The 17,139-nt window shown below is 57.1% G+C and overlaps 4 protein-coding genes and 2 pseudogenes across 5 annotated transcripts; all 6 read left to right on the plus strand.

Annotated features, from left to right (window-relative positions):
• Nucleotides 1-326: 326 nt before the first annotated feature.
• Nucleotides 327-797, plus strand: LPMP_191480 (signal recognition particle, SRP19 subunit, putative; the record flags this gene model as incomplete). Its single annotated transcript, XM_010699840.1, has 1 exon — nt 327-797. The coding sequence occupies one exon, from the start codon at nt 327-329 to the stop codon at nt 795-797; it is 471 nt and encodes a 156-aa protein (XP_010698142.1).
• An 833-nt stretch (nt 798-1,630) lies between these two features.
• Nucleotides 1,631-2,467, plus strand: LPMP_191490 (protein kinase, putative; the record flags this gene model as incomplete). The annotated part of the gene is made up of 1 exon (XM_010699841.1): nt 1,631-2,467. One exon carries the CDS (start codon nt 1,631-1,633, stop codon nt 2,465-2,467), a length of 837 nt encoding a protein of 278 aa, XP_010698143.1.
• Nucleotides 2,468-2,821: 354 nt separating this feature from the next.
• On the plus strand, nt 2,822-3,853 carry LPMP_191500 (potassium voltage-gated channel, putative; the record flags this gene model as incomplete). The annotated part of the gene is made up of 1 exon (XM_010699842.1): nt 2,822-3,853. One exon carries the CDS (start codon nt 2,822-2,824, stop codon nt 3,851-3,853), a length of 1,032 nt encoding a protein of 343 aa, XP_010698144.1.
• Nucleotides 3,854-4,393: 540 nt separating this feature from the next.
• On the plus strand, nt 4,394-4,756 carry ATG8 (ATG8/AUT7/APG8/PAZ2, putative; the record flags this gene model as incomplete). The annotated part of the gene is made up of 1 exon (XM_010699843.1): nt 4,394-4,756. The coding sequence occupies one exon, from the start codon at nt 4,394-4,396 to the stop codon at nt 4,754-4,756; it is 363 nt and encodes a 120-aa protein (XP_010698145.1).
• A 6,992-nt stretch (nt 4,757-11,748) lies between these two features.
• Nucleotides 11,749-11,821, plus strand: LPMP_19snoRNA1 (annotated as a pseudogene). The gene has a single exon. The product of its transcript is annotated as a C/D snoRNA (small nucleolar RNA).
• Nucleotides 11,822-12,079: 258 nt separating this feature from the next.
• On the plus strand, nt 12,080-13,933 carry LPMP_191520 (annotated as a pseudogene).
• Nucleotides 13,934-17,139: the final 3,206 nt, after the last annotated feature.

Raw genomic sequence — 17,139 nt, forward strand, 5'->3', positions numbered from 1 at the left:
AGAAATCTGGCACGCGATGCCTTTCCAGCTGTGTGCTCGCAGCTTCAACTGTCTGGTTTCCCCTTTTCTCTCCCCTGTTGTGTGTGTGTGTGTGTGTGTGTGTGCTCCACGAACCCCGCAGGGTGCCGTAGGTGCGCCACTGCCGCTCTAGCCTTTGCGCACATTCGTACACGCGCTTCTTCTCCCTCACTTATTTGCTTCCCTTTCCTCCCTCAACTCTACACCGTGGCGCACTTTATCGCCTCCGTCTCCGTTCATCCTTCCCCTTCCTCTTATTTGTATTTATCGTAGTAGCGATGCAGCAGCCACGTACCGGGCTTTCCCAGATGCCGCCGCGCTCCTACGACAAGAAGGCGTACCAGACCATCTACCCGCAGTACCTCGACTCCAACCTGACACCCAGCGAAGGTCGGCGACTGACTAAGTCGCAGGGAGTCGAGCACCCGACGATCGACGAGATCCTTCATGCACTTAGGGTCTTGGGCTACAAGGATGTCATTGTAGACCCGGCCCGCTCGTACCCGCGGAGTCAGAGCACCACGAAGTTTCCAGTGGTACCGCGCGGGTGCATTAGGGTCTCCATCAAGACACCGGTGGACGAGCACTACATCAAGAAGAGCGACTTTGACACGCAGCAGCGCAGCGCTGTGATGGACAGCATCGACACTAAACAAGAGCTCATCCGACGTGTAGCCACACTAATCAAGGAAAGGGCACCGAAGCGGCCACATCTCTCCACCGTGGAGGAAATTATCGCTGCATATAATCCCGTCCCCCAGCCAAAAAGCAAGAAATAGCGGGTGAGTCGGCTCGACAGGAGAGTGCACACAGAGCTGTGTGTTCCAGTCACTGACGCGCAACGGTACTCTGACCTGAATAGCGAAGCTGGCGACGTCGTTGCCAGGCGATGATCAATATTGAGCGAGGGGCTGAAATGGAACGAATAAAAAAGTAAGTGAACACCCCACGCGCACGCTTGTGGGTAGCGGCTGGGCACCTTAGCCTGGTACCGTGCCTCTCGCCCTCTTAAACCTCACTATGTAGGACGGAAGACAAGAAGGAGCAAATGCCAGTGTGTCGAGGCACACCTGTCCAGCCGTGCGCACGGCTCGATTGGGCAGGTGTGCGTGTGTGTGTGAGGGTGGGGGGCAGCGCGTGCGGTGCACTTCTCTCCGTGGCGTCCTCGGGACTACTGACGCATCCACACTTGCAGACTGCGACGGTTGTTGCGTTTTCTCACCTCCTCTCTCGCGCCTCTCACTTGTCTCAGTTCGCCTTACTTTGCTTGGCCATTTTTTTCTCTCCACCCTCATCGCCCATGACTTTCTCTTCTCTCTTTTCGTGTCTCTTGCTATTCTTTCAACGTGCTCGCGTGCAGACTCGAGGCCAAGCGTGGCGGTGGCTGACCACCGTGTTCAGTAGCCCATTCACCCCCCGTGCAGGTATCTTCAGCACATTTCGCCGCCGCCTCTCGCTCAACGGTGGCGCCGTAGTACTTGAAGGACCACCGCGATGCGAATCTGCGTCGCCACGCATGAGTGGCTTTCCTTTCTTCTCGTTAGACGATGTCTGTGACGTCGAGGAAATACAGGACGGCGGGGCCGCGCCGCGCACCACTGCAGGCGATGGCATGAGCACCCGGCGTAGTCGACTCCGCCGCGTTCGGTGGCTGCCGCACCAACGCATTGTGATTCTCAAAGAGGTCGATCTGTGGACCGAGGACTGCGTAACGGAGAGCGTGCACGTTGTCGCGGAGCGACTTTGGCGGATTCGTGCAGATGCGAGGCGCACTGACAGAGCGCAGTACTTCGCCGAGTACCTGGCACTCCATGTCGACTCCCCGCGCCACTATCAGTGGCTCCTAAGCAGCTACGGCCCTTCGCTGCGGGATGTGCTGTTCACCCCCTCCATGACTCCCCTCACAGAGGAGCACTGCAAAGCCGTGCTGCGCCGTGTCCTCCTGGCACTCGATCATCTGCACCGCATGTCCACGTACGTACATGCCGACGTCAGCCTCGGCAATGTCTTGACTTCATCGTCAAGCTGGGACGACGTTGTGCTGGGAGACCTGGAGAGCGTGACCCCGATCGGTACGGTGCCTAGCAGGTGCCTTGGGTCGTACTTCTTCATGGCGCCGGAGAGACTAGTGGATGGCGCACTGCCTCTCTGCCCTCACGACGACGTTTGGGCGTTCGGCGTCGTTTGCTACAACCTGCTGACGTGGGACGTGGCGCATCCATGGTGCACTCTAGGGACGGAGGCCGATTACTCAGAGAACTACTGGGCTTTGTTGGATCTCATGTCTAAGGCGAAGGACGTGCCGCCGTGCCAACTCTTGCTGCAGTCGCCCCTGTCACGGTGCTCCAAAGAGGCGTTGGGGTTTGTTGGGGCGTGTTTGGGTTGGGAGCCGGCGTGTCGGCCTTCTGCTGCGGAGTTGCTACAGCACAGCTGGATGCTTTCCCCATAAAGGTCGCAGCGCACAGGTGAATACGCTTCTGTGAGCGACTTCACACCAGTGACCCAGTGAGCGAAGAAAAGGAGAGAGGCGGGCAGACTACTTTGGCGCCGACTTTCCCACATGCCTCTTTGATGCCAGCACGCATCTGAGCCGTGCTGGCATCTCGCGCACCCACTGTAGTGCGAAGCGTGTGCTCCTCTCCTCACCATGCCTTGTCTCCCTGGCATGTGTCTCTCTGTGTGTGCCCCTCGTGACGCCGCTGCCCACGTGCACTTGGACAGCTATGCGCGCTTGGCTTCATGTGCTGTACTGCATCTTTACTGTTTAACTGCACCCCCCCTCTTCCTTTCTTATCTCTGCCCCATGAGCTTCGATCGGCGCTGGGCTTGGCAACACGCGCGTCCGATGTCCTCAATGTGTGAGCACCAGGAGTGTGCGCGTGTGCATCGGCCCCAAGAGCGAACACACATGAACCGCATCATCAAGGTTAATGTTGGAGGGCGTTACTTTCAAACCCGCCTCTCCACGCTGCTCCGCTTTCCCGATACATCCTTTGCCAAGATGTTTGAGGGATTGGCATCGACGAGCATCGCACCATCCACTCCATCCCCGTCGCCAGAGGTTACAGAGAACGAGGATGTGTTTGTGGATGCAAACCCCGACGTGTTTGAGAAGGTGCTGGGGTTTCTACGCACCAACCACATCCAGCTTCCCTTGAATGATGAGGGGCTGCGTGCAGAGCTCGTTCATCACCTGAAGTACTGGGACCTCATGCCGCACGCCTTCCCTGCGTCGGCTGTAGACGGTGCTGTGGAGGGGGAGGAGGCTCATCTCATCGAACTCCCCGACGTATGCGTGGTGCAGGTGTGTGACCACATGCAGCACGACCAAGGCGTGAAGCGCCACGCCATGACTATCACTTACGGCGCTGACGGGTTTCAGCTCCGCAAACTCGCGCAGATGATCCGCCGGGACCTGAATCAGCAGCTCTCCTCCACGTACTGGCAGTGCTACCAAACCAACGAGCGCGCGGCCTTCTTTGCGACCACTAAGGTGGCCAACGGCGCCGCGGACATTCTCACCACCTCCATCACACAGCAAGTTGTCCAGCACACGGAGAGGCTTGGCTACCACTTGGCCACTTCCTATGTGACTCTGAGTCCCGATGTGGTGCATACGAGCGTGCGCATGCTCATCCACAACTTTATCTTCCGACGAGTGCGACTCCCTGCGCTGGAGGCTGCGGATGAAGCGGCGCTGCTGGGTGACGAGGGGGACGAAGTGGAGACGTACCAGAACTTTGAGCCGCGCCCCGTGGGCCCGCAAAAGGTGCAGTGGGAGGACTCGCCATCGAGGCCGCCGAGGCAGGAAGTCTCCTCCGACCTTTGGAAGTAACGTACCTCTAGGTGTCGGTGCGCGCCCACAGTCGCCTACGCAGTTCCCTCACAGTTGATGGCCACTTGTGTGGCTTTATAAAGAAGAAAAGATCAAATCTGAGACGCTTTGCAACCCTCCGCTGGTGAGGCCTGCGTTGGCGAATGCGTCGGCCAATGGCTACGCCTCCTCTTCGACTGGGCGCGTGACCCTCCCTCGTTGAGGCTCACCCCCATGTCTTCTGGTGTCTTGCTTCCCTCTAATTCATCCGCATCTCTTCGCCCTCTCTCCCGTACGCTCGTGCGATGAAACGCAGCCACGCAGCATACAATCGCACGCCGCGCACGTCCTTCATTCGTTTGCTCGCTTTCCACTCGTTTTCTCCTGTTTGGAGGTTTTTTTTCTCGTTAAGTTTGCGCCCACGATTACCGCGGCGTGTCTCCACATTGGGGTGAAAAGACGACGACGACACAGAAGAGAGGGCGCAAACGCGCGCCTACACGGCCCTTTCGTATTGGTAGTACTTTGTTGCTCTACGCGTTTATTGACAAGTGCAGCATCATGTCTTCCAGGGTAGCTGGCTCGTACAAGAAGGCGCACACGCTAGAGGCGCGCCTGCGCGACGCGGAGAAGGTTCGCGAGCGTGCTCCCGATCGCATTCTCGTCATCTGCGAAAAGGCAGAGAACTCCCCCGTACCTGATCTGGATAAGAGTAAGTTTTTGGTACCGCCGGACGCGACCGTTGGTGGTTTCCTCGTGAGCATCCGCCGCCGCATCACCATGGAAGCTGAGAAGGCGCTCTTTCTCTTTGTGGGCGACAGTGTGCCGGCCAACAGCACCCTCATGAGCGACCTCTTCAACCGTTACAAGGATGAGGACGGGTTCTTGTACGTCACGTACTCTGGCGAGAACACATACGGTTGACGCTCTAGACTTAGGGTTCTAGAAGGTGCGCCGCACTTCCCTCCCTTCCCGCGAAACACATGCGTGGTTGCATGTGTGTGTGTGTGTGTGTGTGGGTGTATGTATCTGCTGTTGCCCGTGAAGGCTGAAGCCCATCCCTGTCCCTTTCTCTTGCTTTGGTCTATTTTGCCTTTCACCCTTCTTGCGTGTTTTCCTCCTCTCCAGCCGCCAGTGTGGAAGGAGTTTCTGCTTTAATTTGTATTTTCGTTTTCTCTCGTCTTCGAAGGTACCCACACCTCCGTCAGCGCCAAACGCACGCACGCACATGCGCACGCGCGCAGGTGTCTCTCTCCCTGCTCCGTTGGTTGTTTTTATTTACTCATTTTCTCTTCCCTTTCCTCTCTGTGTGCGTTGTGCATATGATGACTGCGCCCTTGCATGCTTATCCCTGCAAGTGCCTTCCTTATCAAGGCGCCAAGATCGCATGAGGGGGGAGGGAGGGGGATGAGTACATCAATTCCTCCGCTGTAGCAGAGCACTGTGGGCGCAGGTGTAGGCCCTCTTCGTGTCTCCACGTGGACGGGTGCAAAGAAGGCGACCCCTACGGAAATGGAAAGGTGGAGGCGATCTCAAGGGCATACCCGCCAAGGGCACGCGGCAATCGGCACCGACAGCAGTGCCGAAGCACGGGTGGAGAAAGCAGTGCCTTGGTAAAGGAAGTAGGGAGGGAGTAGTGCTGGATGAAGCTAAGGCAAATACTGCAGCTTCATCGTGTCCACTCACCAGGGGTCTCGCGCATCTCTTCACTCTTTCTCTCTCTCTCTCTGTGTGCCTGAGAGTCTCTCTGTCGACCATGTTCTTTGACTGTGTGCGCCCATCTCTCCCCCTGCCGTTTCTCATTCCTAATCTTATCAGGTTTTTCTTTTCCAAGCTGTTTCTCTTCTCCCATGGTGGGTGGGCGTGGGTGGGTGCGCGCCCGCACATACGCGCCGCCCGCACCCACCCACGCCCACCGCCCGCACGGCCGCTCTCTCGCTCGACATTTTTCTTCCTCGTTTTTTTTTCTCTTCTTCATCTTCTCTGTTTCATCGGTGCTGCATTGCTAAAGTGAAGTGAGTAGAAGCGTAACACGGCGAGGGTGGGCCTTGTGCGTTATGTCTGGGTCCACCGCCTTTGGAGCTCTCGCGTGTGTGGGTGGCGCTTCTCACTGCGACCACTGCTCCCGTCGAAGGGGCCTTTGTGCTTTCCCTGTAGGATGGTGCTGTGCCCTCTGGGGAGGAGAGGAACAACAGGGGGAGGCGCTCCCTCATGCGCAGGACCGATGCCCTGACATTTGCAGCCGAAGGCTCTTTCTCTCTTATCATGTGCGTGTCTGTGGAGGCCACGCCTCAGCTTGCGCGCGTGTTCTTCCTTCCGTCCCTTCACTCTCTCATTCTCATCTGCCTCCCTTTTCCTCTTCCTTCTCTCTCTCTCTGCCCGATCCACTCAACCTCGGCGTGTGTTCTCATCCACGACGCTCGTTCACCATCGCCGCCGCCCTCTCTACCTTGATGCCTCCCCTCCCCTCACCACATTCCCTTTTTGGACCCCCAATTAAGCCACGCCCGCCCGCACATATGCGGACAGTCAAGTTTGACCTCTACGCAGAAAAAGGAGAGAGCGACGCTGCTTACACGTATCATTTCTCTCATCACTCCAAGATGGGAAGACATACCTCCCCCCCTCCACACCCACCCACACACACACACACAGACCATATTGCGGCGAGTGTCTACCACCAGCTTCAGCATGAAGTTCATGGACTTCCACTCCTAGGCAGAGCGGATGGAGGCGGCGGCAGAGATCCTGTCCGTGGGTAAAATGCTCATCTTTTGAGAGGAGAAACGGAAAGTTATTGGACCTCGACGAGAGGCTCATTGTAGCGCCCACCATGAGCATTGGTACCTTCACAGCGCTTCTTCACCAGCGCGTGACGATGGAAGTGGACTAGCCAATTCACTTGTTCATCGGCGACGTTGTGTTGACCACCAATTCCATCTTTATAGGCAATCGCTACAACTTCTACAGGGACGCAGAGGACGACTTTCCGTGTGCGAACTACGCGAATAGGGTGCGACAACCTGTGCCGCAGATTGACCATCACCAAGTCCCCTACACGTATCCTGAGCACATGATGGAGGCGAAGAAGGCGCTCTGACTGGAGAAGATGCTTATCATTTTCGAGAAGCGAAAATAAGCTGCCACTTCGATTACCACCCAGCGTAAGCTCTTTGTCGCCGGTGGTCACTACCTACACGTCTGTCGCGCTGCAAGATGGGGTGCGCCACGCACCAAGGATATGGACGAGTTTCTCTGTACGACCTACACCGGCGAAGAAGACCGGTGGGCGCGCGAGGGAGGTAGAGGGAGAGGAGGGGAGGGGAGGAGAGAGGTGGACGGCCAACGCTCTCTGCGTTTTGCTCTAACTTTCCTTTTTGACTACGCACTGCTTTGTCACTTCTTTGGCCAACATGTGCGCGCAGCTGCCGCCCGGGACTGGATAGGGCGCACTTATCGATACCCTCCGCCGGGAGAGAAGAAGGGTAGAGAGAATAGAGAAAGCCTGCCAGCACAGGAAGAGCAATATGATGGAATGGCGGGTGAGGTTGCTCTTGAACTGTTCACATCCTCGTTCTTTTTTCTCTACCGCTTTCCAGTGTCCAACGCCGCTCTCCTCTTCGCTGCCCGACGCACCTTTTGCTCTTATCTTACTCTTCCCTCTCTATCCTGCATCGCTTGCTATATATTTTTTTTCACCTGCTTTATTTCACTTCTTATATCGCATAGTCCAGCGCAGGAGCATTCGAAGGGTTTCTTGAACTTCCTACAGAGAGCGAAGAACTCATGCGCGCCTGCCGTGCTGGGGCTGAGTTCTCTCCCTCCCCTTTTGCTCGTATTCTACCTGTCTTTTGCTCCTCTCTCTGTAGTGCCAGCCTAATTCCCCTGACCCCTCCACCCGTTCTCTCACAGCGTCGCGTTGGCCCTCTCGTTATCTTTCCGCTTTTTCTCTCTCTCGGTGGCATTACTTTGTAGAGTCGCTGTAGCCCCTCTGCCTTCCCCTACCTCGCAATGCTTTTCCCTTTCCTGTTTTCCTTTCATGCTACGACTCTGCACCTCCCCTCTCTCGTCTCTCTGTCTGCCTGCCTGTCTTGGCTTGTCTGCATGAGTGCTTGCGTGTGGGTGTCGTGTACAGTGAGTTTATCGCCACCACTTCACCCCACCACCACCTGATGATTCTCTTCCAACTAGCACTGCCATCCCCCCTCCGTCTTCCTCCCTTCAGTCTTTCCCCATCTTTGTTGTCTTCTTTCTAGCCTTTGCTGCTTCCTCTTCTTTTCCCTTCACTCTACCGATGCAGAAGGCACGCGCAAACAAGCCCAACGAGAGTGTTGCTGAGAAACATACGCACAGACACGTGCTCGACGACTCGAATCTGCAGCTGGCACTCTTTATTATCTATTGAGTGTAGTGTACGCCCTGCGCTGACTGCATCAATGAGGGTGACTGTGCCAACTGGCGACTTTTCCCGCAGGTGACGCGTGTGTTTCTCCTTGATCACCGTGTTGGCCCCCTTCTCCCCAGTGCCTCTGTCTATGCTGAGCGGCGCTTTTCTTTCTTTTTTTTCTTTCTGCAGCGCCGAGTCAAGCTGGAGGCAGCACGTATGAACGTTAGAGAAGAAAGTGACTCTCACACGCCACTCCTAGGGCGCGGTGGGCGATCCTGTTGTTCTGTGCGCCAGGTGTGAGTAACTGCCGTCTTGATGCTCTTTAGTGTGCGAATTGCGTGGAGGAGGCTACTCTGCTCTTCTCATGCTGCTGCTTCTCCCATTCCGCAGCGTGTACTGCAAAGACGTGCCGACGCAACAGTGCCTGCATTTTGTGTGTGTGTGTGGGGGGGGGAGGGGGCGAAGCTAAGGGTCATCGCGCAGCACCTCCACTCTGCAGCTAAAAGAGGAACCAGAAGAAAAATGAAGAGACTGAGATATGTCGATCACTGTTGACGCACACCCTGTGATTAGCTTTCAGCAAACTAATAGCGAGCATGTTTACACTCGGCCGTCACCGCGCGACCATCATGCCCCCCACATGTGTACACTCGTGTCAGGGTCGCTGCTACCTGCACTATACACGCTTTCTTTTCCCTATGTTGTCCTTCCCCTCGCATCATCGATCCCCTTCCCTCTCTCTGGTGTGATTTTGGTGGCGTTTTTCTGTTTATATTCGCGTAAGCGGTAAGTCCCACCGCTCTCGTCGTGCTCCTGAGGAGGTGTGGCTTCTGCACTGCGGGAGGAGGGGGATATTTTCACCAACTTCCCCTTCGCGCGATAACGTGGACCGGCGCGTGTGTATGTGTGTGCGGGTGTGCGCTGCGTGGTAGAGGCGCGCTCTCGCTATCGCCCCCTTAGTGGAGGTGACGACGCGGTCGCTAAGGCTGTGCGCACGCACACACGCGCGGCGCCTCGACAGCTATTTGACGTCACGGTTCATCGGTTAATGTTTGGCGGTGTGCTGACGAGGGCGGTCTTTGAGGTGCCAGGGTACTCAGCAGAATCACTGGGCGCCCTGGCACATTGACCGCTGCACCATTCTGCGGTCTGTGAAAGATGGACTGTTCTCAGCTTTCTCTGGTGAGTCCCTGCACTGCCGTTATCCGTGACGGTGCCAAACATATTGTTGTTTCTCTTTATCATTGACGGCAGTGCCGGTGGCTACTCTTAGGCCAGGCATTGGTGCTGCGCAGCGCAGTACTACAATTAGGGACTGAACGTGTAGGCGGACACCTTTTTTCTTCGATCGTACTGAAGAGACGGACGCTCACCGCGGTCGTCTGCTTGCGACGCAAGCGGAGTGCGTAGTGGGCGTTAAGGCCATCTTTTACGAGAAACGAAGCGCCGTCCCTGAAGACGTGCATCTCCGTGTGTGGCTTGTGGAGCATTTGATGAGTGAGGTTGTTACTCGCATGGTGGCGTAGCTGCTGAGCTCAACTTGAACGCTGGCCAGGATCATCTTCTTCAACGCGTCTGCACGGCTTCCATCAGTGTTGCTGGGTGCTCATGGTGGGGGTTTATCGCGCTATCATTTTTTCTGAGCAGCGACCAGCTGAGGACTGCCCTGCCTCTTCTGTTGGTGCTTTTACTGGGCTGACCGGCACCAAGCTGCTTTACTCGTTCACCTCGGGAAGCTACACCATGCGGCGCTCAAGTCATCGTGAGAAGGCTGACCTCACTTCCATAGATTCTGCTGAGATGGGCTTGCATGTTTGAGCCCGCCGCGGCAGATCCATTGGGGTGTGACGCGGTGAGAGCGGGTGACGCCCAGCTCTCGTCATTCTGTTCTCCAGGGGCTTTGTGCACTGCATTCGCCCGGTATCGTGACCGACGGCTTCTTTTACACGAGCGCGGTTGCCTGTGCAACTTCGACCACCGCGAGCCTTTGGCTCTGGCGGATGGAAGTCGCTGCCCCCCCCCCCGGGTGCATCGTTGGTGCACCACAGCGCCGTTTTCACTTTCGTCTCTGTAGGACCCGCAGTGCTCCGCACCGTAGTTGGCGTGGCAGTGGGGATGGTGGCACAAAGTGTCCCATCAGCTGGCGCGCGTTGGATTGCGGCTACTCAACGTTAGCGAGCTCGCAAGCATGGCGATGTCGCTCGTCTGTCGTCTAACTGCTGCTATTCTCTGCGGAAGCATCTCCCAGTATTCAGTGTAGCTCTTACGACGCATGCCCGATTGCGGCTCGCGCCGCTCGTTTCCATCGCATGTGCACATCGACTGCCTGTGAAGGGTTGTGCATGAGAAGGGGAGGATGTCGCCGCCCTCTCCAGCACCGCTTCGCTGAACCTCAGAGGGCATTTCGCAACCTCACGTCCAAGAACCAAGGGGAGGAGGAGGAGGGGGGGGTGGACAAGTACTTTTCCTGGTATGCTGTACAACGCTGTGTATGGGCTACAGCTGAACCGTCCCGCTCATCATTTGCAGCGGCATCATCTCGCACACCTTCGAAGGTGTCGATACTTTGGACTGGCACAACTAATCCTCCAAGTGTGGAGAGGGGCGCCGTGGCTGCTGCTCGCTGTTCGCTGCTGTAGAAACCCTGGTCCTGTTCGCATGCAGGTGAGGGCCTCTTCCAACAGCGATTGTCGTTGCGTGTCTCGCGGTAACAGTAGCGAGAGTAGGCATGATGGTGTTCCCTTTGGCAGAAGCCTTTCCTACGCTTCCAGCGTTCATGTTGATTGCCTACGCACGTATACCGTATCGTGCCTAACTCGCAGCTTAGATGGGGCGCCAATATTTAATGGGAAGAAAAGCAAAAAATTGCAAGCTTCTGTGGGGATTGGCGCGAAGGGAACGGGCGTCTGTTGCTGCTGCTGCTGCTGCTTCGGGGCTCCCTTGGAAGCAAAAGGAGGTGGTGGTGGTGGTGGTGGGGGGGTGAAGAGGATGGAGGGCCGGAGAGTGGTAATGGGCGACCACAGTCCGCTCTCTTCGCAATTGACGTGCTATTCTTCTTCTCCCCCTGGCCGTCTCACTCTTTCTCTGTCGCCCCTTTCCCACCGCTACCCAAACACCTACACCCACACCCATGCACCGCTTGCTCTCCTTCAAACTCTTACTAGTTGCTCACCGCATGTGCTCGTGACAGTCCTGGATGACCCCCCAGACGAGGGGAGGGTAAAAGCACAAGAGCAGATGCATATGACAGCGGCAGGTTCGTCACCGTAACGCTGCCATCCCCTACTTGAGGGCATAGTCGCTTTCTTGAGACGCTCCTGCTGACTCGCTACGTGATCCCAGCTGACTGAAATCCATTCTCCGTTGAGAGAGCCACACGCCTACCTCAACTGAATGCCAGCTGATGTGTAAACGCCTCTGGGGATCTTTCCTGAGTAAAGATCATAGTGCTCTGAAGGGAGGGCTAACAGGGGTTGAAATGGCTAGTGATGACTAGCGGGAGGAGGGAGGGACTCTGTGGATCTGTGCACAGATGATGATTGACTGTAACATCACAGACTTTGAGTCGCGATGAGAGCAGCCATGTCGCTCCAGTCTGACGTGTTCCCGCGCCGTGCATTCTGCTGTGTGCGCGTGCGCAGTTGTTTATATGCCTCTGCTTTGTCGTGCTCCTTTGTGGCCATGGGGGTTGGATGCTCTGCCCCCCTCTCTCTCAATCAACTTGAGGCGCTCTCTCCTTGTACTTGTCTAATTTGTGTTTTAGTCCTCACAGGGCACTCACTGGTGTCTCCTACGGGGCTTTTTACTCGGTTGTATCGTGTGAGTGACTTTCTTGCCGACATCATAAAACTCTGCGACCGATGGCGAATCAATATCGTCATTCGTTACCGGTGTCTCTCTTTCACGTCTCCTATGAGGCCTCCGGATCTTCCTCCGCCTCGGTGGCAGAGTCTGCATCGTCCACTGAGGACACCATTGCTATCACATGCGCTCAGCGTGGTGACTCGGCGTTGCCGACCCTCGACCGCAGAGCAGTTCTGCACAGCCTCGTTCCCGGGGACGTGGGGCTGCATCGTCGCTTCCTCTGCCACGTCTGCTGCGAGGTGCTTTTGAAAGCGATGAGCAGCGGTGTGTGCGGCCACCATCTCTGCGAGGCGTGCTGCTTAAAGATGAGCGTCAGTGGTACTACCACCTGTCCTCTGTGCGGGTGGAAAGGGTCATGGTCAGCCGACGCAGCGTACAGTGCGTACGTGCGCGACGCGGTTGAGGCGTGCTTGAAGGGGAGAGCTGTTGCCCTCCTCGGCGACGCCTACCCTGCGCTCTCGAGTGACCGCGTCGGTGATGTGGTGGACAGCTGCCTCGATCGCTCGTGTCTCACAGTGGACCTGCACTAAGCAGGGGGGTACCTTGCGGCGTGGTCTCCCGATGACATTGGTGCTGCTTGCGTGTCACTGAAGGCCCTTGATACGATCCCCAGCGAGGCAGTTGTCTGCTCGCTACGTGTTGAGGGTTCGTGGTTCACTGGCTGTGGCCTTGTGAAGAAATGTTTGCACCTGCAAGTGCTGATCTTGTACGAGTGCGCCGACCTCGTCTCGCTACGCGGGGTCGACTGCGTGCCGCTGCTGCAGCGGATCACCGTGGAGCGCTGTGGCCTCGTTGACACAGCGGGGATCGAAGAGTGTCGATGTCTCAAGTCCCTACAGCTTCGTGAGTGCCCTTGGCTGTCGCGCTTTGGGTGGCAACACGTACGCAACAGTCAAGCAGACCCCCGAGAACCGAACGAGCAAGCCGGCTGCTGTGCGGCACTGCGCAGTGTGAGCATTTTTTGCTGTCCCGCCTTCCAGAGCATGGACTCCCTTTCCGCAGCCTCGCACCTGAGAGAGTTTCGTGCTCAGTGCACTCGCATCAGCAGCCTGGACGCATTGCGTGAGTGCCACCGCCTCGAGTTGCTCGATGTTGGAGGATGCCAGCAGGTGCACTGCATTGAAGCCCTGCGAGGGGCAAAGGCGCTAAGGTATCTTGATATCTCCAACACGAGTGTCGCCAACATCGATGCGCTCTCGCAGTGTACGGCACTCGAGAGGGTGAACCTGAACGGGTGCCTTCGGCTGTGCTCTCTCGGATGGTCTGTGGCCTTCTGTACGGAACTCAGAGAGCTCCATGCGTCTCGAACGTGCATTGAGACGCTGATTGGTCTGCGCCTGTGCCGTGTCCTCAACAAAGTGGATGTCAGTGGCTGCTCGGCGCTGAGGGACACCGCGGCGCTCGCGCACCTCTCCCAACTCACACACCTCAATCTGTCTTTCACGGCGGTGGATGACGTCAGCTCCCTTGGTTACTACAGCGGACTGGAGAGCGTTCGTCTGCGCGGATGCCGGGATGTGCGAGACTACTCGCCAGCACACAACCTCGAGGCCGCGCCGCCGCTGCGCTCTCTCGACCTCTCCGACACCGATGTCTGCAGCATCTCCGAGTGGGGTCGCTGCCCACCGAGGCTGGAGAAGCTCCGCATGCACGGCTGCACGAGGCTCTCTGACATCTCAGCCCTGCAGTCTGCAAGACAGCTGAGGGTGGTGGACCTGGACAATACCCGGTGTACAGAGCGTGTCGCCGCTGCGGTTGGCAGCGCCTGAGCTGGAGGAGCTTCACACCAATGGCGTCACCTACTGGACCGCAGTATCTATCCTTCGACCTACAGGAGCGCAGCGGGACCGTAGCCTGCCAAACACCGACGGGTCGAGCCGGTAACTGCGCTATGCGCGACGCGGACAAGCATGATCTCAAAACTGCTTGTGAATGGAAGCGGCACGCCCGCGGCATTCTGCCCATTCTTTTTTTTTCTCTCTTTTCTTTGCCTCGCTGCGCCCCTCTGTTGTGCTCCCTCTCGTTATTCTCTCGTGTTTCCCTTTTCTTTCTTCACGCTTTGTACTCTGCTTGACACCCCCGCCCCCTCCCCTCTTCCTCCTCCTGCGCACAGCCTCTTCTCCCCCCTTTATTTGCCGCACACTCGAGCGTTTTCTAAAGAAAACCCCCTCCCACCCCCGTCCCGCCGTTGTCCCCCTCCCCCCCTCCCCTCCTCCCTGCCGTCTTCCCTCGCTTTTTTCGCACGAGACCCGCACGTGATGGGCCCGTGTCTTTTCTGCTTTCCGCAAGAGGCCGCGTGCGCTTCTTCTTTGGCTCACACGCGGCTACAAAGCGAACCAGCCAAACAACCGCACGCGCTTTTTTTTCACTCACACGCGGGTGGGCTGCCGTGGCTGAAATACGCGCCCGCACGCACACCTAAAAAAGGGTTTGCTGCTTCACCACCTGCACCAAAGAAATGAGAGATGCGGTGATGTCTTTTCCACCCCAGGCTTTGTGCTCCACGCAGATCCACGCGATACCTTCTCTCTCAGCACTGAAGAGCATCATTCTCAGTCACTGTCGTTTCTGCTGTGGTGCCGCCAGGGGTCCCCCTTCGACGTATCACGTGCCATACATGCCTTCCGTCGTGGAGAGGGGGGGCCATTCGGTGTTCGGCTGCTACGGCCTCTCACATCCCTCACCACGAGCTTAGGTTCGCCTGGAATGTTCGCTAGTCTTTCGATGAACCGCTAAGTGATGCCCTTTGCGAATAACACGTGGCAGCGCTTGACTACTCGGATGTGGTGTGTATTCTCTGGGGCTAAGCTTCTCCGTGAGCGCATGCGCGCTAGCTTGCCATAGTCGCCTCAGCGCACCATCGCCACCATGTCTGCCGTGCGAGCTCCGCTTACTCTCTGCTAAACCTTCGTGTCTTTACGGAGCTAGACTGCGAAGGCAATGCCTCTCCCTACCTTGAGTGAGAGAGCACGCCATAGTGCACAAGCATTCGTCTGCGAAGATCTGCGCCGTGCGGTGGGGTATAATACCTGGCGTCATCGACTTCCCCTCCAAACGTGGAGGCTCGAAGGCAGCGACAGGAGGACAAGAGGTGTAAAGCACACAACGAAAAGGTTCTGTCGTCGACCTCTCTTCCTTGGGCGCGCCCGCTCCTCTACGTCTTCTCACCTCACATATGATTCACTCTTGCTGGTCATTAGTGCCAAGTCTTTGGGCCTTCTTGCCTAGCTGACCTCTTTCAAAGGCACGGACTCCTCGGCGTTATCCTCTGCTTCACTCACTCGCGCTGCAGCACTCTCCCCGCCTCTCGTCTTTTTCCTCATGCCGCGTTGTGTGCCCGCATCTTCCGCGCTCGACTCCTCTTGTCTTCCAACTTTATACACCTCTCTCCTTTCCCCTCTTGTCCCCCTTCACGTCCACCCTTCCTCTCCCCTTTGCTCCCCACGTGCGTCTATGCCTGTGATGTACCCGTTCAACGCCCACGGATGAAGATGCAGCGCCTTTCCTCGCACTCCCCACGTACACACACCCACTCACGCTCACATCGTTTCTTCGTTCGACTCTCTTCTCGACAGCCCGCAGGCACCCCTGAGGTGTCTCCACTTTGCGCTTTTTTTCTCTGCCATCCGCCAGCTGAACGCGAAAAAAACAAAAGAGCAAAGAAGGAAAAAAAGACGGCGAAACTCCTTCAGATCGTCGTGCGCTCCCCCATCGTCTCTCTCGATTGATAAATTTTTTAGATTTTTCTTTTGCGTGTGCGGGAGGGACCACTGCCTCTCGGCACACACGTCCCCCCCTCCCCCCGCCTGACTGCCTACACCCGCACACACACCCGCACACGCACCCATAGACACACCCATAGACGCACACACGCACACACACGCACACACGCACACACACACGTGGACACTCGGGACCCTTTCCCCGTGCTCTTCCCTCCCCGTATCCCCTCTCTTTTTTCTCTTTGCCTGCGTTGGCCCGCTCGCCTCTCTCCTGCCCTCTGCGTCTCTCCTAAGCCTGCCTCGCCCACAATGGACCACGACTCGATGGCGCAGAGCCCCGCCCCCCGCCCCTTGTGCGGCTGTAAGAAGCAGCGCACCGATCGCGGAAGTCGGCTAGGCGGTGCTCTACTCGGTCTCTACAGCCGGGCCGGTTTCTCTGCTGCTGAAATCCGCTTCAGAGTGCGCCAGCGACGGGAACTCGGGATCGAGCGATTCCGGCGCGTAGGCCTGTGCACTGAGGAGAGCGATGCAGCGACGCTGCCGCCCATCCCTTGTCCCCTTAGCACACCCCAGCAACAGGCACTGCCTGCCGTATCGCTGTGGAAGCAGGAGGGGCCGCAACCGGCCATTCAGCACTCACGGTGGAACCCTTTTAGCTTCACCGGCGGCGATGCCGTGCGCACATCCACAGGGCGTGCAATTAAATATTAAAAAAATTCACCCCACCACAGATTCGCCGCTAAAAGACCGTATTTTCCTCCTTTTTTTTTGCCGCCGCAAACGTGATGGACGGGTGTTCTTGAACATCTGCAGTAACCGCACGTGATGTGCCCCCTTTTTTATCTTTCTCCGAGGCCCTGCCGTGGCGGCCCCCTTTGTTATGTTGTTCAGAAGCACATCCGTCGATTCCTTTTTTCTCCTTTCCGAGGCCGTACCTCTGCGGCCCCTTCTATACATTTTTCCGAGGCCCATCCGTCGATTTTTTTCTTTGTTTCACAGGCCCTGCGGAGGTGGCCCTTTTTTTTCACTTCGCAGAGACGCTGCCGCTTTATCTGTAGGTCACTTGAGCCCTCCGCTTGTGTGCGTGTGGGTGTGGAGTTGTCGTGTGTTGTGGGGAATGTTTTGTCGCTTTTCTCGTGTCTTCGCCCCCCCCCCCCCTCAGTGCACGCGCGTCGACGAATGTCAGCGTGGCTGTCACCTCTCCGTCTTCCCTCACAGGTGAGACACGAGAAGACGCGCGCCTGCAGATGTTTCTTCCGCTCTTTCAAAGCCCTTCCAACCGCTCTGGTCACTGTTCCGCTGTACGCATGCATGTGCGCATACGTGAGTGGTGA

This window comes from Leishmania panamensis, assembly GCF_000755165.1.
Source record: "Leishmania panamensis strain MHOM/PA/94/PSC-1 chromosome 19 sequence".
Taxonomy (NCBI): Eukaryota; Euglenozoa; class Kinetoplastea; order Trypanosomatida; family Trypanosomatidae; genus Leishmania; species Leishmania panamensis.